At 33.7% G+C, this 21,934-nt stretch overlaps 1 protein-coding gene, 1 long non-coding RNA gene and 1 pseudogene across 2 annotated transcripts; 1 reads left to right on the top strand and 2 right to left on the bottom strand.

The window, feature by feature from the left end:
• On the bottom strand, positions 1-4,576 carry LOC108224007 (protein PHOX1-like; annotated as a pseudogene).
• Positions 4,577-4,794: 218 nt separating this feature from the next.
• On the top strand, positions 4,795-7,089 carry LOC135152953 (uncharacterized). Its single transcript, XR_010292319.1, has 2 exons — positions 4,795-5,042; positions 5,126-7,089. It is a non-coding gene; the product is annotated as an uncharacterized LOC135152953 (long non-coding RNA).
• On the bottom strand, positions 6,340-9,703 carry LOC108223679 (protein NUCLEAR FUSION DEFECTIVE 4). The gene is made up of 3 exons (XM_017398055.2): positions 9,142-9,703; positions 7,191-8,101; positions 6,340-7,087 (listed from the first exon to the last, which is right to left on the bottom strand). The coding sequence occupies exons 1-3, from the start codon at positions 9,463-9,465 to the stop codon at positions 6,634-6,636; spliced, it is 1,689 nt and encodes a 562-aa protein (XP_017253544.1). The 5' UTR covers positions 9,466-9,703; the 3' UTR covers positions 6,340-6,633.
• Between the last annotated feature and the right edge of the window lie 12,231 nt (positions 9,704-21,934).

The following is a 21,934-nucleotide window of genomic DNA, read 5'->3' as shown; positions in this document are numbered from 1 at the left end:
TGAACAAAAAATTATGCAATGCTGAAAAGTTCTTTCCTATTGAGAGGTGAAATCAGAGACTTACAAAAACCAGGAAAAGCAGAAACTAATAAAAACCAAATTTCTGCTATTCATTACATCCCCTAAAATCTAGTAAATGATAGTTTACAATTGATAAAATGCAGCAAATACGTTGTTCTTTGACCTATGCAAGTAAAACAGTAGAGTTGAAGCTTGCTGATCGATAATGTACTTAAGCAAATACCTGCAGAAAATGTTTTATGCTAAATCAGTACACCATAAGAGATGTGTTAGTCTTGCATTGATGTATGTAAGCAAGCAAAACAATGATATAGATGATGATTGCTTGGAAGAGTTTGAACATAGACTTCACCTTATACAGCAAGTAAACCATTAACGTTCCAGGACATGATAAAGGTTTAAAGCACGTCTTCGAAGTAATGGTTCCAAGCGAAAAGAACGAATCCCGCTCTGCCACTTCTTTGCTTCATGCATTTCTTTCCATGCTTGTATAATCTCATCAATATTGAATCCCAACCCTAAAAATATAGCAAATATTCAGAGCAGCCAAGCTTTTACCAGAGAAAAGGTATAATAAAAATAAGGAATCACGTCATATTTTTAACTGCATTATAAATTGTATTCACCTTCCAAGGCAGTACTGTTGGAAGAATGGTTCTTTATCACGACTGCTACATCTGTTGGAGAGGCTCCAGAGAGCTCAAACTTTTCAACTGCAACCTCTAAAGATTCTTGCCAGACCGGAAGCCCTAGTTTGTATTCCATATTTGATCTTTCATAGAGCATAGTACCCCATAAAATATTTATCTGAGACCTCATATGGGCAGATAGCTCTGCAGCTTCATCCATTCTTATATCTTCTATTAATCCATCTGAAATTGACAGATTTTTTTCTTTAGAAAGTTCATCCAAACGTTCCCGCTCTAATACCTCAAACATCTGCATGCCCTTTTCCATATTTTCCTCAGCGCAATTATAAAGCTGAATCACATCTGTAGAAGACCATTTATCCAGATCATCATTCTTGGCAACTGCATAATACCAAGAGAGTTTTGCACGTTCAAACTGCTGCAGCCCTAGAGCTAGAACTCCTTCATAGAAATCAGGTTTGATTCTTAGTGCTTCTTCATATCTTTTTCCTGCGTTTAAAAATTCATCCTGTGCCCAATTATATGCATTTTTTACCTGTACAAATGCAGATTCGTTCGAGTCTTCTCCAGTAAAGTACACCCTCTTCCTTGCCCTGGACATGTGAACATTACCCCAATTAAACAAGGCCAGAGAGGCCATCTCTTGGAATTTTTCTGATGCAGTGTTGAAAATCCCTTGGGCTTCTTCACTTGTAACTGTTTCCTCCATAGCCTCTGCATAAACCTTCATTCCAAACTCATGGAGATCCAAATATGCATCACAACTGAATCCAACATAGTTCTTGAACAGCTCAGAGAACTGCACGATCCAGTCATCAATGCAGGACTGCCTTCCTCTAGCGTTGTTACCTATTGCAATATATCCATTATCAGTAAAATCTTTGTGATTCTTATGATGCATGTATACCTCTTCGTTTTTCTTGACCTTCTCAAATAACGGATCATGCTCTGGACTAACATCCATTACATAGAGTCTGAGAGACCCTTGTTCAGCAGCTGCCACCTTCCAAGGCAGTACTGTTGGAAGAATGGTTCTTTATCACGACTGCTACATCTGTTGGAGAGGCTCCAGAGAGCTCAAACTTTTCAACTGCAACCTCTAAAGATTCTTGCCAGACCGGAAGCCCTAGTTTGTATTCCATATTTGATCTTTCATAGAGCATAGTACCCCATAAAATATTTATCTGAGACCTCATATGGGCAGATAGCTCTGCAGCTTCATCCATTCTTATATCTTCTATTAATCCATCTGAAATTGACAGATTTTTTTCTTTAGAAAGTTCATCCAAACGTTCCCGCTCTAATACCTCAAACATCTGCATGCCCTTTTCCATATTTTCCTCAGCGCAATTATAAAGCTGAATCACATCTGTAGAAGACCATTTATCCAGATCATCATTCTTGGCAACTGCATAATACCAAGAGAGTTTTGCACGTTCAAACTGCTGCAGCCCTAGAGCTAGAACTCCTTCATAGAAATCAGGTTTGATTCTTAGTGCTTCTTCATATCTTTTTCCTGCGTTTAAAAATTCATCCTGTGCCCAATTATATGCATTTTTTACCTGTACAAATGCAGATTCGTTCGAGTCTTCTCCAGTAAAGTACACCCTCTTCCTTGCCCTGGACATGTGAACATTACCCCAATTAAACAAGGCCAGAGAGGCCATCTCTTGGAATTTTTCTGATGCAGTGTTGAAAATCCCTTGGGCTTCTTCACTTGTAACTGTTTCCTCCATAGCCTCTGCATAAACCTTCATTCCAAACTCATGGAGATCCAAATATGCATCACAACTGAATCCAACATAGTTCTTGAACAGCTCAGAGAACTGCACGATCCAGTCATCAATGCAGGACTGCCTTCCTCTAGCGTTGTTACCTATTGCAATATATCCATTATCAGTAAAATCTTTGTGATTCTTATGATGCATGTATACCTCTTCGTTTTTCTTGACCTTCTCAAATAACGGATCATGCTCTGGACTAACATCCATTACATAGAGTCTGAGAGACCCTTGTTCAGCAGCTGCTTCAGCCCACTTCAGTTCTTCATCGGTGGTAATAGTAACCAAATCACCTTCATGGTCCTTGTATTTGACAAGAACAGCTTTTGAGCCTGGAAATCGATCACGTATGATGTCCCTCAATGTTAATATGCTGCAAACTATGGGAACCTGAGCCCACCTTATATCCTCCCCATACACTAATTTTACTTTTCTCTCAGGCTTTTCTTCATTAACATTACTTTTTGTCTCCTGCACAACCAATTTATCTTTGATATTCTTCTCCTCATTTCCATTTCCAGCCTTGTTCACCAGAACTAACTTATCTTTATTGCTGTTCTCCTTCTGTCTTTCCTCAGTTTTATTCTCATCCTCAACCAATTCATCTTCAGCTTTCTTCTCCTTGATCATGACCTGAACCACCTCTTCCATAACAAATTTATCTTGAGTCCTATTTTCCTCAAGTTCTTCCACAGCCTTTCTATACCCTCCTTTCTCCTTAAAATGGTTGTCCAACTGTTCCTTCACTTCGTCGCTCTTCATCTGTGGCTTCTCTTTCGGACTGGTTAAGTGCATAGAAGAACGTGTTTCAAGATAGTCTGAAGCAGGATCAGTCTCTAAATCAATGGCCTTCAAATATTTCTTCTCAAAGTTCGATTTTAGCCTATTTGAAATCTCTGTTGCCATCAAATTGTTTGGCTCCATCTTCAGTACCGCATCAACGTCTGCCTGTGCATACTGCAGTTCGTTCAAGGCCTCATAACACCTAGCTCTCTTCAAGAGAGCTTTAGTATACTTAGGTGTGACTTGAAGAGCCAAATTGCACTCGTGAATCGCTAAAGGATACTCACTGAGACCCATCTGCATATAGCAGGCAGCCATGTTGGTATGTAGATAGGATACATCTATGTGGTTTTGAGGGAGCAACTTCAGAGCCTTTTCATAATTGAAAATTGCTCCTTCAAGATCTCCATTTTGAAAAAACTTGTTACCTTCATCCTTCAGTTCTTGTGAAATCAAAATAAATACTTTGGTGTCCTCATCATAGGCTTTTGTGTTGATCTCGCTGATTCTACTTAGTTTCAAGTTCAAATCGCTAGTTTCTTCTCCCTGACTTTTCTTTGTCTTCTTTTTATTTTTACCCCACTGTTTCACCATCTCTAATGCGAGAAATTAAATTTAAGAAATCTCCGATCTGAAGCTAACAGTATTAGTTCTGCTTCAAATGAGAGCTCTTGTAGTTACTTCACAATCTCTAGCCTAATAAAGAAAATTCAAGAACCCTAGAATATCAACCAGAACTACTAAAAGAATCCTCGGAAACCTTGATAGGTTGTCCGCGATCACGAATAAATCCAAACAGCATGCAAATAAACAACTACAATAATATGAAACACTGGACTTCTTCAAAGACGCAAGAGAACCACTTTGAATTGTTAATTAATCGGCACAGATGGTTTTGGAGCATAGATCAAAGACTAGAACAACCAACTCATCCTAAAAACTAACAGTCTTATTTCTTCAACTAGTATTAAAAACTGGAAACGAAAATAATCAGGTTCGGAAACTTATCTGGGGGAAGAAGCTTCTTAAAAATTCTTGACAACTCCAAGAGCAGGAGAAAACTTGTAGCTTGTGTTTTGTGCAGAGTTTTCCACCTCAAATCAAGAACCACACAATGAAAGCTAGATGCTGCAGCATATAGATAAAAAGTAAAACCAAGTAAATTCTTGTTTATTTAGTCCAGGTGGGCTGAGGCCCCTGCTTCCGTGAACTCCAAGATTGTGGAGAAAGATGCTCTATATGACAGGGCAATCCAACGGCAAACCACCTTTTGTCTTCTTATTGCTCAACTTTATCATTTGAGTTTTGACTAACAACATTTATTATCATGATCTTTAATTTTCTGATATGAAACAAAAAAAGATAATTTAAAACTATTTTATCACCACATGGTATGGGTAATATACATGTGTCAGATTGTCAGGACTTGGACAAACTGTACAAGCTTGAAGCGGGGCAGTAATCTTTATCAACCACTCATAAGAAAAAAAATGTTGGTTATCCTAGACTCAAAGGTCCCCATAGAGCATGTGAATAAAAGTAAACAATTTTCATTTTACTAAAATGTAAAGTAGAAATTCCTCCCTTCAAAATATTGTGGCAATAGTGCACTTGAAGCTGTCAGTGTTCTACATCAAAAGTCCTGTATGGCTATATCTTATTCGTCCAAACTCACTTCCCAATATTTCAGTTGTCGAAACCTACTTTCCAAAGGTATAAATTTACCAGACTCTGAAGACGAAAAAAATCCCGTGGACATCTTACCGTAAACAATTGTACATTTGAGGGTGATCTGAGCTCTGGATCGGTAAATTTTTTGTACATCTCACCGAACCTACTTTTGTGTTTAATTTGAATATGTCCTGAAAGGTTCTCTTTTACATTTTATAGTTTGCAGATTTCGCTCCTCTGCTTGATTTAGAGTTGACCCAAGGATATACAGAGATTTCTAAGAGGTTAATACAGCTTCAAGAAAGCCAAATATGATTCAACCCCCACAACTTAAGTTGCTTGTGCAGGATAAAATCATGATGACAAGGGTGATGATGAGCAGGGCTACTAGGTCCCAGTGCTCCCAATGTTTAATATGCAAACAAGTTTGAAGGGTGCCTTTCATGGTCCTAAAACACTCTGATGGCTGACAACTCCAGAAATTTTAAGCGACTCTGCACTAGATATCATGTTCACAGTAAGAAAATATTATCAACACTTGCACCTCTTTCTTGGAATGAAATCTACTTGTTATAACTATTGCAAAGCTTAAGAAGTCGAATTATAACCGGTACATATTGACAACTAACAGAAGCACGCAAGTTCTACATAGTGTCCATATCATGTACTGATAACATGGCAAAACCAAACTCAAAAAGAAATAAACAGAACAATCAAGCAATCACCGGTTCTTCAAATAAAACTCAGGCAAAACATCAAAACTGTGGTGTGCGCCACTGAAGCCGCCTATTGCTTACTCTCCAACTATTCAACAACGATCTCCGCCTCCACCCATCTCAGATTCCAGCTCTCGAATGGTGAATCCAGAATATCTCCACTGCTGCTCGTTCTCTCTAACATTCAACTTTCTCTCTCTGAAATCTCTTCTTTCTTTCTCTAACCCACCCTCCTTTTCTTCATCTTCAATTAGGCTCTTACAAACATTTTAGCCCATTTGTTTGAATTGAAGGCCGACACCACTTATGCCCATTTGAGACGAGTCTGTACATCAACATAAACTGCTATGCTGTTCTACCTGAAGAGCTTAAAGTTTATATTTGTATTGTTGATGAATGGATTAGAAGTTTATCTGCCCTTTAGTCTTGCCTGTCATGAAATTACCCTGCTGGTTTATCAAGATCGAACCACCAATTTGTTTATGCTAGAAGAGAAATTCACTGCTATGTGATTGGAACTGAATACACAAATCATCAACAGACATTTGTTCATGAACAGGATATTTAAACAACAAAAGCACCAGAATGATGTTCAAAGGAGATTTAGACATGTGTTCTCTGCTGTCAATCTCAAATCGAAAGCTTGATCTCAACTACAAACAAGCCTGCTCATTTAGTTCAGATGAAAGTTCTAAGGTAGCAACATATTCATCAACATATGCAAAAAGCTGTTGAAAAATTACTATTACACAAAGATACAATACCAAGTTAAGTACTACAAAGATTCAGAGGCACTCCGAACAACGTTCAAAAGTCTATGCTATCCAGAATGCCCAGCTTGGATAATTGTACTTATACTTTTGGTTGCTAATATATATAGCTCAATTACAAGTATAATACATACATTCCTTGATGTTTTACAGATTACAAACAGATTGTCTCAAAACTCACCCGACTGAGCTGGAAAAACATTTGCTTCCCAAACTGTTTGGGAGTTGTCATGCGGCATGATCAGTGTACCAACCTGAAGGAACTGCCTCCATAAAGCATATCATACACGGGCCTTATTCTTTTAGTCAGTACCATGCTAAGGAGAGTGCCCATACCACAAACTCCAGCTAGTACCAAGAAAGTTGTCCTAAAACAAGTAGGTCCAATGCAAGATACAGTATGCTGTTTTGCTGCCTCGCTGTCATATATATACCCAGCAAGGAAACTTGAAAACAGAAGCGCGCCAAGAGGATTCCCTAATGACATGAAGTTGTAGAAAGTGCCAAAATTCTTCAGACCAAAAAGTTCGGAGGTAGTTGGGACCATGATGGAAAATTGTACACCATAGCAGATTCCAAGCATTGCAGTTGCAACATACAAGGTGCCACTCAGTGAAGAAGCGAACAGAAGATACGTAACGAGCATTAGAACTTGTGAGATTGTCATCCAGAATGTTCTGGGGACCATTCTAGACCTGAAATATATATTTTGAAGAAACTTCAAGTTTATGACTCATAGGATAAAACAAAGTTTTGTTCAAGTTTAAAACAAAGCCAAATATAAAGGATGGTTCGCACCTAAGAAAATATTCAGAGACAACGCCCCCGCCAAGCCGGCCCACAAAATTGCAAAAGCTGAAGAGGGACATCAGGATAGTGGTGTCCTGCACCCCTTGAGCAAGCCCTATTTGAGCCAAGTTATTGAGAACAGCTACACCAGAACCAACTCCAACAAAGAAAACGAAGAATAGAAGCCAGAAGTCAGCCTTCACTAAAGCTTCACGAAATGAAAAGTCTTCTCCTCTTCTAGGCCTCCTCTTCTTTTTCACTGCCCCCTCTCCCTCAGCCAGAAGAATATCGACATCTGAGACATCATCACTATCATGAAAACTTCCAAGGTTTGTTGTTGATGAAGATGTTATCAGCAGTGGTTCTGTTTTGTCTCCATTGCCCTCTTCATGAACCAACTGATCAGAGGACCCAAATGGTTGAATAGGCTTACCAGATCTGCTGTTGTTTGATCGATAAAATGTCATTTTCACAGGGATAGCGAGTGGGGCCACAAGAAGAAGTACCATAATGGTCACAAGAGCATATGAAACAGAATTGCTTAAAGTGACAAAATTATCCAGAGTTGTAGTTGTAAGAATGTATATTCCAAGTGCAACACTAGCAGCTTGTGTGAAAAGGAAATGAGAATCTTCTGATGGATCATCCCCCGAAGCTGGAGTACAAGGCCTAACAAAATACATCGTCACAATACAAAGGGCTGGAATTCCCAGTGCTAGGAACAGCAAGAGCTTGGAAGAAGAATGACCAAGTAATAGGCTGTATACTTCAGTAAACACTGCTGCACTGAGACCACTATAACCCTTAAGAATTCCAGCAACGGTCCCACGATTGCGAGGAAAATTTTTCATGTTAGTTACAATTATAGCTGTGCTGAACCAAGCAGTACTATTGGTGGCAATGCAAAGTGAAATCCATAACTGTCACGAGCAACAAAATATTAGTGGACAGTTTATCTCAGTGGCCCTTGCAGCATTCAATATATCAGTTCTATGGATCATCTCATATGAAATAAAATATAAGGGCATTACCCCCCATCTTTATAATGATATATTGGACATATGTTCATATAGATTTAAGCCAATAAGGTGTGAAAGAAAAATGTCAAACTTTAATATAGAGTAACTGCATCATCTACATGCTTATTTTTCATAAGATTAGGAGATGAAAGGGCACAAACTAGCCTTTCTACTACTTAAAATCAGGATAATAACTCCCCACACTTTACCCTCCCCTCTTCCTAGTGGATATACTAGGACCTAGGTATGTTTAATATGGTAATTGGAGATAAAAGGAACTAAAACTTGACATCATAGTCATCATCAATACATGATGCATCTAAAGAAATCATATAAATATACAATGTACACATGTAGTTATGTTCAAAAGAGGTTTCGTCATGTGCAACCATGCTTGATCATTAAAAGCATTTGAGATCAGCGAGGTCAGTTACAACCTTACTCAAAGACACCACCACTGATTCTTTTTTCCTAATTGTGTATCATATAAAAAGGCCTATCAACTGTATTTATTTATTGCAGTTAAACCGGGTCATATATGAAATTGCAGCAAACAGGTTTAGTCTATTAGTCCCCATACAATACAACTATATGAAAATGACTTGAGGAATAAATGTCACGAGAAACTAGTACAACCATATCAAACACATTACACCTATAAAATCATCAAGTTTTGACCAAACACAACTATGAAAAACAAAAATCATGCCAAATTTTCGTCCCAAAATACGGAACTAAAGTTAAATTCGTTGTCATAAACAACAAAACAAGGCAATAAACACAATCAAGCACATACATCTAATCCAAACCCCACATAAAAACAAAGATCACATTTTTCACCAAAGAAAAAAATAAAAATCATGACAAACAATGATTCACTAATCAAGATCCAAACTTGATCCAAAAAATCCCAAAGAATTCAAGAATCAAGGCATTCTTACCAGCCAATAAGGCAAATCATGAACAGTCTCAGAAACAGCAAGCCAAAGAACACCATATCCAAAAAAGCAAGCACAAGAACCAATAGAGAGAAGAACCCAAGGAGGGAATTTATTACAGAAGATGCCAGGAAGAACCCCAACATTCTCACCAATATCATTAGCCACACCAAGCATAGTAAGCTGTTTCTGATTAAAACCCAAGACTGATTTAAGAGAGTGAGAGTAAAGGGGGAAGTTATAAGCATTGCCTGAGGCCATCTGAACAGCCACACCAGCTCCAAGACCAACCCATGGGGGCCTTGTTCCACCTTTCAGAGTGCCCATGCTTGGTTTCTTGTGCTCAATTCGATCACAAGTCTTGTGTTGCAAAAGGGTTGTGTTGGAGGTTATATATAACTTAAGAGTGTGTCTCTGAATGTACTTATGTTGTAATAAAAGGGAAGTGGGGAAAAGAGGAAAGTGGGAAAGAGAGTGAGATTCAAGTCGGGTAGCTGCTGTTTGGCATACTATTCATAAATAAGTCTCATCAATAAATCACATCCGGGTTGGCAAGATTCTTTCAGATTTATTTCCAATTAAGTGATACACTTCTTTTGGTTGTATTTACATTCCATGCCTTCCCCCTTGTTTTCTCCTGTTTTTCCGATAAATATCGTTTCATATTGATATTGTACATATTCTTTTTATGTGGATGTTTCCAAATACGTTGTATTTTTATATACATGAATCATATATAATTATATTGATAATCTTAGAAAGTGTTTTCAGCGTTACAAAATCTTTCGATGCCTTAATTTAAGTGATATCTGTGTGTGGAAAGATATAAAATTTATAAAACTCTATTCTTTTCTAATCGCCTTCGATAAATATAAACACAGTCATATTTAGTCGAGTTATTTGTGAAGACGACAAAATATTTGTTCCATGGTATTTTTAATATAGTTTGACCAACTAGGCTAATATAAATTAACAATTAGTTAAAATAAAATGTATTGTGCATTTGCCACCTAATTATAATAATCAATTATGTTTAATAATTTTTTATTATTAAGATTGTTGTAAGTAAATATATTATTAAATATGATAATAAACTACATGTGCTTTGCGAAAGATTTATGAAAATATATTCTCGTTGAAGCGATGAAATTCAACATAATTTCATAATTTTCATATTTAATATGTCAAATAAATTTAACCTGAATCTTTATACACTGAAACTAATTAAGTTATAAGTGATTCGTTCGAGGACATGAGTAAGAAAGTGCTAAATTAAAACCAAGATATGTATAAAATTAGGTCATCTATTACTTTTGAAAAATAAATATTGATTACATATGGTGACTTCGCCAAAAATGTTTTATAAAAGTAGGATTAAACGGGATTAATCGTTGTTCAGTCGGACATCGTCTCGATTAAATGTTAATCGATGGATTTTTATTTCTCAAAATCGGTCAAAAGACGGAATTAATCGGTCAAAAGACGAGATTAATCGGAAAAAGTAGGTCAAAAATCGGTGAATCATAAAAAATTTAGATACACAAAGTAATTTTTTTTAAATTATAAATTTAATTTCAAATAAAACAAAAGGTACGGAAATGACAAATCACAAAAGTTGAAATTGTTTTTATTACTTTTCACTATTTCAATGTTAGCCCCTAATTTCTAATTACAAAAATCTTTAATATTTTCTTTCGCGAAGATTCGATCAAATTCAAGTTTATAGACATGTTTTGTTTTATAAAAAACTAGTTGAGAAGCCGCGCGTTGCGGCGGCCTATAAAAATTATATTAATGATTTAATATTAATATTTGTAGAATAAAATAATTTTGTGGCTGTCTATAAAATGTATATTAATGTTTCAAAATTAATATTTGTAGGATAAAATAAATTTTATATTATAAAAATATTGATGTAATACCAATAGAGCTACTATATTCCATAACTTGTATGCTACTCTTTCCCATAATTAAATAATCTGAAACAAAATCAAATTAAAACTTTCAAGCTACTATATTCCATAAATAATCTTAAACAAAATCAGATTCTGAAACTTACTTCTAATATACCTCAAACTAAAAAAGGGAGTTCTAATTTTGGATTTTTTTTTATCCAAAAATTCCAGAAAATTAGAAAAATAGAACGGAGCGATGTGAGAGGCGCCACCTACACGCCCCTCGCTTCTCCTTTATATAAGTATACTGTTGAGAAGTCGCGCGTTGTGGCGACCTATAAAAAATTATATTAATAATTCTACACGCCCCTCGCTTCTCCTTTATATTAATTATATTACAAAATTGGACTATAATTTATGAGTGAAAAAATGAAATTAAATAAATTTCTACATGTAATTAACGATTTAAGGCATGACGAATCTTAATCTTAGTTGTGTTTTTTTTTAAAAAATAAGCATGTTTTTCACTAATATTTTTATTAAAATTCAAACACTACTTCTTAGACATATACATCATGCCCTACATGTAAAAAGCATAAGACTCTTTAACAGAACTGATTGATGACAGATTGACTAATAAAACAGACAGTAAGTTTGCAAGACCATAAGTGCGTTAAAGTCAAAAAGATTTTGAGATGCAAATCCGAAACCATCCTCAGTTTTAATAGGAATAAACATTATGTTCTAGTTATACGAACATTAATCATGTCGAGACGTATGAATTTCAATTTATGCAGGTGTATATTAGTGACTCCTTCCTCCAATTTCTTTGGATTGGTTGTCTGCAAAAACATCAATATAAATTCATGAGATAGCAGTCTACTCCCACATCCGACAAACTCTTACTCTTGTCAATGAATCATCTCTATTGCCATTTAAAACATCTATCATAGTGTAACTCATTATTGTATTAGATAGAGAAGATAAATAGGCACAAAAAAAATGTTTATGAAGCGTATTCGTCCCCTCATCATATGTGTAGAACGATAGCTTCCCAAAATAAAACGGGTTACGATGTCGTTGCATGAGAACGACACTACTAGCGAGTAGGGTTGTGGTATCGAGAGAGAAGGTTGTGTTTAGATGATCCAAAACCCTACTACCTAGAGAGGTATTTATAAGTACAGAGAGTCAGAGAGACTTGTGTGATATTCTTTTCCATAATAATATATAATCTGAAACAGAATCTGATTAAAAAACTGACTTGCAAGCTACTGTATTCCATAAATAATCTGAAACAGAATCAGAATAATTTATGCCAAGATATATACCATATCAAATAATCTGAAACAAAAAAAATAATTTTTACTTTTGATATTTTTCATCCAAAAATTTTAGAAAATTAGAAAAATAGAATGGATCTATCTGAGAGGCGCCACCAACACGCCCCTCGCTTCTCCTTTATATTGAATACTAGTTGAGAAGCCGCGCGTTGCGGCGGCCTATAAAAATTATATTAATGATTCAATATTAATATTTGTAGAATAAAATAATTTTATGGTTGTCTATAAAAAGTATATTAATGTTTTAAAATTAATATTTGTAGGATAAAATAAATTTATATTATAAAAATCTTGATGTAATACCAATACTAATATATAAAATTGCAAAATTGGACTATAATTTATGGTGAAAAAATGAAAATAAATTTCTACACGTAATTAACAATTTAAAGCACAACAAATCATAATTTTATTTGTTTGTTTTAAAGTGATCATGTTCTTACATTGTCACCTTCCTCCAATTTTTTTTGGATTGATTGTGTACAAAAACATCTAACTTAAATATAACTACTCTCTTAAAAGTTGCTTGAACGGAGCAAACAGATAATGCATGAATAATTTTTTCATGTATACAAAGTAAATAATATAAAAATCAACAACAACAAACATGTTCGATGAACAAAACAAATATTATTAAAGAATAACCAACAAACATACATCTCTAATAGTTAATTTATTGACATCGATCATCAATATCATGTCAAGACTATATTCTTATCTCATGTTTGGATTTGTCGACTCCAATATAACGGTTTATAACGACATTTGCTTGCAACAACCTTTACTGTATAAACAGCCTTCACTTATCGTTGCAGAAGAACGACACTTCCGAATTAGAAATCGAGCAAGAGAAAGGTATTTCTAAGTTTTGATATCTTTCATCCAAAAATTTCAGAAAATTAGAAAAATAGAAGGAGCGATGTGAGAGGCGCCACCTACACGCCCATCGCTTCTCCTTTAAAAATCGAGTAAGAGAACTATCCGGTAGGTTTGTGGTATTGAGAGAGGTGGTTGTGTTTAGATGATCCAAAATCCTACGATCTATACGGGTATTTATAGGTGTAGAGAGACTTGTTTGCTACTCTTTCCCATAATTAAATAATCTGAACAAAATCAGATTAAAATTTTCAATCTACTATATTCCATAAATAATCTGTCTTTCCCATAATTAAATAATCTGAAACAAAATTAGATTAAATAAAATTGACTAATTTAAATAGTTTTTCCTGCAGTTCCTCGATAAATTATCACCGAAGTAGACTACTCGCTAACTAACTGTTCTACTGATTGTCATTCCTCAACAAGATTTACACGTGTACGTGTTTCCAATTTTAATATTTGTATGCATGTACACGTAAAACGTCATTGTAAATATTGTCGGTTTACACTTTGTAACAAACCTCTTTGCCACATCCCACGCAATGATATGCCGTGACGTGGCTAGGCACCTAGGCTTATTGTAAATTATTAAAATGATTTAAAACTGTGGTGTAGACAATCAAATCATGAGTATAATAGAATTTTAATTCGTAAAAACATGAGAATAACACAAAATATGGTCCAGATAAAATACCGCATCTTAGGCAACGATTAAATGTGCATGTTGCACGAGTTTACGAGCAGGACATCTATTAGTTAGAGATTTTTCCCATAATACTTAAAACAATCAAGGTACGTGAGACAGTTTTCGGACAGTGAATGTGATTTTGATCCGATCTGGGTGGGGATGTTCATATGTTTCTTGGCTCTTCCACGTGTTTCCATGTTTTTTCTGTTAGTTTATGTGTCCTTCGTCTATCACTTTGCAGTTTGAGAAATGATATGCTTCACATGCGGGACATTGCGAGTTTAAGCGTGAGCACTTAAGTTGCTTTCATTTGGGCATAGAATTTGACCGAACAAAAAGAGGAGGAGGGGGGGAGAAAATTTGAGATAATAATGATTAAAAATGAGTTGATGAAGGATTGTTAGAAAATACTACGATGAATGATTGTTAGAAAATATCATGAAAATGTGAAATGATCTCAGATTTTTAATTTAAATAATTAAGAATGAAATAACTGAATGAATTAAAAATATAGATATTTTCTTCAATTACTCCTGATTTAGAGTACTACGATATATTCCGTTACATCTAAGTGGATGCCATCTAATATTTTTTTTTTATAGATGTATATTTATTTTTGAAAATATGTAGATAAATATTTATTTTTTTCTTAAAAAAGTACTTAGTTTTATCAAATAATAAATTTTAACTATCTTCTAATATTTATCTCTAAATACAAAAGATTATATCAAAAACTAGTCCTTATGGGATGGTCTCTTTCGCCAAATGGTGTTTAAATTATCTTATGCGTTTGACTTATTTTATTTCTTTTGAAATGGACCATTTATAACCAAACCAAACATACTCAGTATATCCCGCTTAGAGCAGGATATGGGGAGGGTGAGATGTACGCAGCCATGCCCCTACATTTAAAGTAGAGATGATGTTTCCGTGAAGACCCCCGACTTAGTGCACAACAAATAAAACAGTGTGTGCTATAATAAGAATATAATACCTTAGCTCATAGCCTTCTTCACATGGGATTTACCCAAACAATTTTGATTGGCGCGAATGCATCTGGTAATAACTGAGCTGAACCCTTCCCTTAAAACATAACACCATAACCCTCATAATCTCTGTGAGCCACGAGACCTAGTCTCAACTACTCTAATACGCCGTCTCCAATCATTCTTATCTAATGTCATATCGCCCGTGAGATTGAAGGCTCCCATGTCCAAACTTAATTGATCAGCACATGTCCGACGAGGCCGACCCCTCTTTCTCTTGCCTCGAATCGATATGTGTTCTACTCTCCGAACCGATGCTGAGTTACATTTATGCCGAACATGTCCATACCAACGTAAACGTCCCTCCCTTATCTTCTTAGAGATAGACTCAACACCTAAAAAACGTCGAAAAATATGATTCGGTATATGATCTGTCATAGTGTTACCACAGATCCAGCGCAACATACGCATTTCCGCTGTCTCCGGCTTACGTTCCTGAGCCTTTCTCAATGGCCAACACTCAGAACCATATAATAATGACGATCTAATTGCTACAGAATACAATTTACCTTTCAAATTCAAAAGTACACTCTTATCACACATACACACCTCCAGAAGCCCGCCAACGAAACCATCATGTCGAAATACGATGTGTAACATCCGCAGAAATATCGTCATTACTCTGAATGATAGAACCCTAAATATTTAAAAGTATTAGTTTGTGTTTAAATGGACGATTTATCTCATTAGCATATATATATATATATATATATATATATATATATATATATATATATATATATATATATATATATATATATATATATATATATAGAGAGTTAAGTTCTATGGAGTACAAAAAAAATTGGAGTATTGAAGTACAAAGTTTAATAAAATGTAATCTAGTCATCTAAATTTCAATTTTTTTGTCCAATAATATTTGTAAATATTTGACAACCTGCACATTATGTTCTGCAACATAAACATCGTGATCAAATGGTAGAATAATTACCTTTATAAATCATAGGATTCTATGTTCTGCAATATAACTAATAAGCAGAACAATAATCTTAATACTTGTTAAAGTTGAAAAATATTAATGATTAATTGACAATTATGTGCAAGACAACTTATAAATGATAGATTATATCAAAATTTGGATAATCAAAGATATTATATAGGATCAAACTAAAAAATTATGATTTGTACTCCAATACTCCAATGTTTTTATGTACTCCATAGAACTTAACTATATATATATATATATATATATATATATATATATATATATATATATATATATGTATGTATCATTAAATTTAAGACCTTAGATTGAAAAACGAAAAACATTAAACACCCTCAAATATTATTCCACCTTTCAGAAATAGAAGATATAATAAAATGATTCTTATACAGTAAAATGATTTTAAACAAACCGGCCACTATGTGTGTACAGTGTATGTATATTATTGCATACGCGATTCAGCATAAAATTGGTCCGAATATGCCTCTTCTGTCACTTGCAGGCCTAACCTGTTTGCGTAATTTTGTTTTTGATGTCTGTATAATCACCCACTTTTGCTTTATTTTATCATCAACCCTATCTATATGGTACATATAAAAAAACAAAGGTATCTAACGGGATGCTATCGTTTATTCTCAAGTCATTCACGGTTTCAGGGCAAACCAGCAGTTATCTAAATATCCAAATTTAGGATAGATTATCCCAAATTCTCCTCTGATCCAAATTTGGATCAGTACTGATTCAAATTACCTACTTTATTATAAAATAATGATTCTGTTATTTCTATATCTTTTGTTTATCGGACTTAAAACTAATTTGTGATTATTAATATATAATTAATAATAGTAATAATTAATAAAATTAATGTTTTAATAAAAATTTAGAATAATAGGAAAGCAAATTTCATCGAAATTAAGAAAAGAGTATATTACATGCATGAAATAAAAAGTACATAAAATACATAAAATAAAATTACAATACCGGGAAATGACTAGAAAACAATATGATAAATATAAATTTTGATTTAATCGAACAGATTATTTTTCCTTCGAGATAATCAAAATATTGTTCGTAACTATTCATATCATTTTGGGATGCTTGAGTTTCTTCATTTCCTTGATTTTGAGTTAAATATAAAATTTATGTAATATAATATACAAAAAATAATTTGGATCAGAATTTGGATCATGCTGCTGGAGTTGGTTAGAAATTTGGATCAGAATTTGGATCGATCAAATTTGGATTTTTGGATCACTAACTGTTGGAGATGGCTTACATCGCTTAGTTCAGGAGCGGAGAAACTAATTCGGATACGTGTGAAATTTCAAAATTACAGTTTAAATATTTATCTTGACGTAAATTTAGAAATCCCTCTATATTTCCTGCTTAATAGTTTGTAATTTATTTGATAATATATGATTAGAGGTCGATCACCCATATGGAATAGCACTTAACAGACGTGAAGTATTTTTAACAGAAAGATTAGATTTTAATAAAAAGATTAATTGAAATCTAACTCTAAGATAAAATTTTGTTGAGTGGTAAGTTTCTAAAAGATATAATAGTTTAGTGATAAAAAAATCGATTTTTCCTAAAATAAAATATCAAAATAAATTATTATATTCTCACATACTTGATACCGTGAAGAAAAACACGACGAATGGAATGGATTCCTAAAGTTGTTTTTATAATTCAAATTCTAAATTATGTGCGCATCCAAATTATGTGCGCATCAAAGCATGATATACTGATATCTGTTGATTTAGATGTGATGCCAATAATGGCCCATGGCTTCGTGATGGTTTAGTCTATTGGGCCGGTCACTTTCGTCTTGAAAACACCGCAACCGATATTTGAGAAACAGCCCATAAAGTAATAGTAATAAAATGAGGTTCACGTCTTCTTTTTTTTGACAGAAATTCACTTGCTCGTATCGATAATACGCCAATACTCCAAGGAGTTTCCTTCATTCAAAAAGCTTATTATCTAACCGAAAGACATGAAAATGTCTCCGGAAGTTTGGACAATAAAACTTAATGTCCGAAATAAAATGTCCCAAGCTCCAAATCCACGCTACTTCCACCTCATCCCTGAAACAATACGATTCATTAATAACAAGAAAATAATGAATTTAATTATTAAAATAAAATAGTTTGTCAAAAGATGTTATAGTGTATAAAAGATAAATAAAATAATTAGTCAAAATAAGATGATAAATAAAAGAAAACAGAAAGTATATCTTGTTGGGTTTCGGGGCAACAAACGCAGCGGATAATCGACGTAAAATAAAAAAAAATCCGAAACCCTAACCCGAGGATCCATCTATAAAGTACGGCTGATCATGGAGATACGAAATAATACCTTGTTGAAGCGTTACGTTAGCGAAAGATGGAGGTCCGGAACAAGCAATCACCACGCAGCCCTCGGTCTAAGGATCACTCTAAGCAGTCCACACGAACGTCTGATCGCCAAAGATCACCGGAGCCGGTACTAGCCGAATGCAGCCTCTCTCTCTCTCTCTCTAGCCTCTCTCTTGATGTAGAGCTGCTAGGGATTTAATAAAACGAATTTTATGTTACTTAACCCTAAAACAATACATCATTATGTATTTATAGGGAAGAGAGATAGATGGGCCAAACCCTAATCGGATTTGGGCTTCTCCAAACCTAATCCGATTTTGGTTTTAATATTAAATTCGAAATTCTAATGACTTAATTAAGACCGGCTCAATTAAATAATTTATTTCGAATTAATCATTTAATTTAAATTCAGAATTTAAATTAAAACTCCTTTAAACATTCAAAGTGTGTGACCCTTTAGGTTATTATTACGTTGGCAATAATTTTAATATCCAATAATAAAATTATAAACAATGAGCGGCATCTAGTAATACATCTTTGCTACCCAAGTAATAATAATAATTGATGATTCAATTAAACCTTTTGTGAATAATGTACAATGTAATATAATCCCTTTAACCTTATATTATAGATCAGACTCAAGGCATGTATTGTGTCATCCTCTTCATCGTCTAATCCGAATTTCCTTGATCAATGAGTAGACTATTAAACAAATCAATATTTGAGCACGGCCATGCATTTTATAGTCTCACTCAATCAAGAGGCCAATAATATCACTCCTAAAATAGGAGGGTTAAATCCTTTCTAGATCATTCATATTTCTCATACGATTCATAATATACCCAATGTACATTTCATCATCACCCGGTCAAAGGTAACTTTTAGTGCAACCAAAGTATATTAATTCTCATATAGAAATATAATGATATCAAGTCAGAGGATCATTACATCATTATCACAGTGAGAATTTTCAATGACACTTATTAACATGTAAAATCTCACGGTGGGTCATTCCAGTGCCATGTGTCGATACATGCACTTATGTTCTTGACTTTAGCATCACTATACCTATGATCAATGAGATGTGATCATCAGTCAACAAACATACTAGTCTCAATGATTGTCCCTTAACAATAATACTGACATTTAGGAATATTGATATTATTCTCATAATCTCATTTCTAAGTCACGTACTTAGAGATATAGAATTACACATAATATTCCAAGGACATTTATTATGCTTTCAATTTATTACGCAGTAAATAAACACATAATAAATATTCATTCAATAATCAATATAACATAATACATAAATGTCTACAATAGAACACAATAGTATTGTCTCTAGGACACCAATACTAACATATCTAACCAAAGGGAGACCCTTTGGCTAGATACCATTGGTTAGATATATATTACAAGCTAGATAAATACTAAGAAGATAATTAATAATATAAGTATTTAAATATAATAATACTAAAAGTTTAAGAAATAAATTAAATATAATAATCAAGTCAACAAATTGGCACCAAATTCCCGTATAGAAGGCCAAAATCTACGCCATCGATCATGGCCACCAATAAATGGTACAAATAAATTCCATAAATTCCATAATCAAGACTGCAAGTAATTGTACACCAGTTAATAAATTGCATTAAACTCTAATCAATGAGGATTAAAACATTTAGATCAAATATTTATTAGCAAAACTAAGAGAAACAAAATAAAATTAAAAAAACAACAACATTCAAGCAAGTCAACTAGCCATATAATATAACTGAAAATTAAATCATCATTTACTTCTAATAAAGTCAATTCAATAAAATTAAAGTTGCAGGAAATTTACTAGTTTTACAAAACAAAACCTAAAATCATGCAAACAAATTAATCAATAATATTCTATTCAAAATCACACTAAGTGATAATACCATCTCATCATCATCGACAATGAATCATCATAATCTCGTCATTGTCACTAATCATCAAAATCTCGTCATTGTCACTAACACAAACCATATACAAACTCTTACCCCTACAAGCCTAAAAACACAATCGCTAACAAACTTGTGACTCGAAATAAATTGTTAAAATACAACATACTATACACATAATATATTGACTAAAGCTCTCCAACTTTCTCATCTTCTAGATAAATCAACAAACAAAACTAAATCATTGTACACCACCTCCAATAATTGATTATCATGCACAAATATAAAATAATAAGAAGATCCGAGTTCTAACAAAACACTAATAAAACATACGAAATTGTATACACTAATAAAACAAAAATCACATAAACATATAATTTAAGAATTGGATAGAGTACACCTTTTGAATGTCGAAATTTTGACATGTATATGAGTCGAATGATAAAGGGACCACCGTTTGATATGTTAACATCACCATTCTCATTATTTGTCCATCCGGTGCTGAATCGTTGAACAGCCTCCACATATAACCATTCTCCATCGTTCATTACTTGATCCGTGATTTGTGTAGATACATATGTTTCGTATGGATTCTGCTAATCCAAGATACATATTTGGGCTTTTATTAATACTAGCTGATATGGGTTAATCAGAATTAGGTTTGTTGTTGGTTAATTGATTGGAGTTGGGTTTTGATGGAAAAAGTGGAGGGCTGTTGGCCGGAACTCGTGTCGGCAAGGCCGACGGAGTTTCGTCTCTTTGAGAAGATTTTTGGTATTATCTATTAATGAGGTTCACGTCTTTGATAATATACAGCATAAATTTCGATCAATGACACTCAGTTGATGTTTATTCGGCCTTCTTTTGATGGTTATGAATAACTTATTCACTCTTGTGTTAGTTTGGTTTCGTGTGACTAAGGCTTAGAGCGTCTCCAAATGTATTATGCATATTTATTAGTTATAATATGATATATAGATAATCATCTAAAATTATAGTTAAGAGGTCCTAGATTCACTCCAATAGTGTTATGTATAATTATATTATCTAAAATTATACATAATAGTTTTAGAGGTTTTACAAATGTAGCTACCCCAATTTTAGTTATCTAAATTTTTTTGCTAAAAGGTAATGGTTGTAGTGCTTAACTTTTTACATAATATATAAATAGTGCCACTAGATGCCATGTAGATAATTTAGCTAATGGTTTTAGTCTCTTAGTGATACTCTTACAATTCGCTTGCATATGTCTTGTTCGATGTGGAAAAACTGCTGGACTAATTAATTACAAATCGCAGTCTTCTCTGTCCTTGGTAGTTTGTGGTGTTGGTCAATTTATTCATTTTTTTTATTAAAAAAAAGGGTTTCAAATATGATTATCGACGATAATAATTTTAAATATGATTTTTACGATCTAAAACATTATATAGCGTAGAGTTCATGAGATTTCTTGACACATATTATGCAGTGTTATGTAATCACCCGGCGTGCACAATGCACATGAAACTATACGTTGATTCTTATATTCCTATACAGTCAAAGATCACATAAATTTACATCCCTCACTTTCTAATTCTGTAAATATATGTAGCAAGCATGATTGGATATCTAGAGTAATTAAAAATTTACATGTCTGTCAAAAAAAAATAAAAAATTACATGTATCGTCACATGTCTTGGATTCGATTATC

This window comes from Daucus carota, chromosome 5 (assembly GCF_001625215.2).
Source record: "Daucus carota subsp. sativus chromosome 5, DH1 v3.0, whole genome shotgun sequence".
Taxonomy (NCBI): Eukaryota; Viridiplantae; Streptophyta; class Magnoliopsida; order Apiales; family Apiaceae; genus Daucus; species Daucus carota.
Note: the sequence above shows the minus strand (reverse complement) of the source record. Positions and strands in the feature narration are given on the sequence as shown.

Excerpts from the sequence above, each read along its gene's own strand:
- LOC108223679 (XM_017398055.2), bottom strand. The coding sequence starts at position 9,465 with ATGGGCACTCTGAAAGGTGGAACAAGGCCCCCATGGGTTGGTCTTGGA. Across the intron at positions 8,102-9,141 it reads ATGATTTGCCTTATTGGCTG|TTATGGATTTCACTTTGCAT; the intron begins GTAAGAATGCCT and ends TGCTCGTGACAG. Across the intron at positions 7,088-7,190 it reads GTCTCTGAATATTTTCTTAG|GTCTAGAATGGTCCCCAGAA; the intron begins GTGCGAACCATC and ends TATATATTTCAG.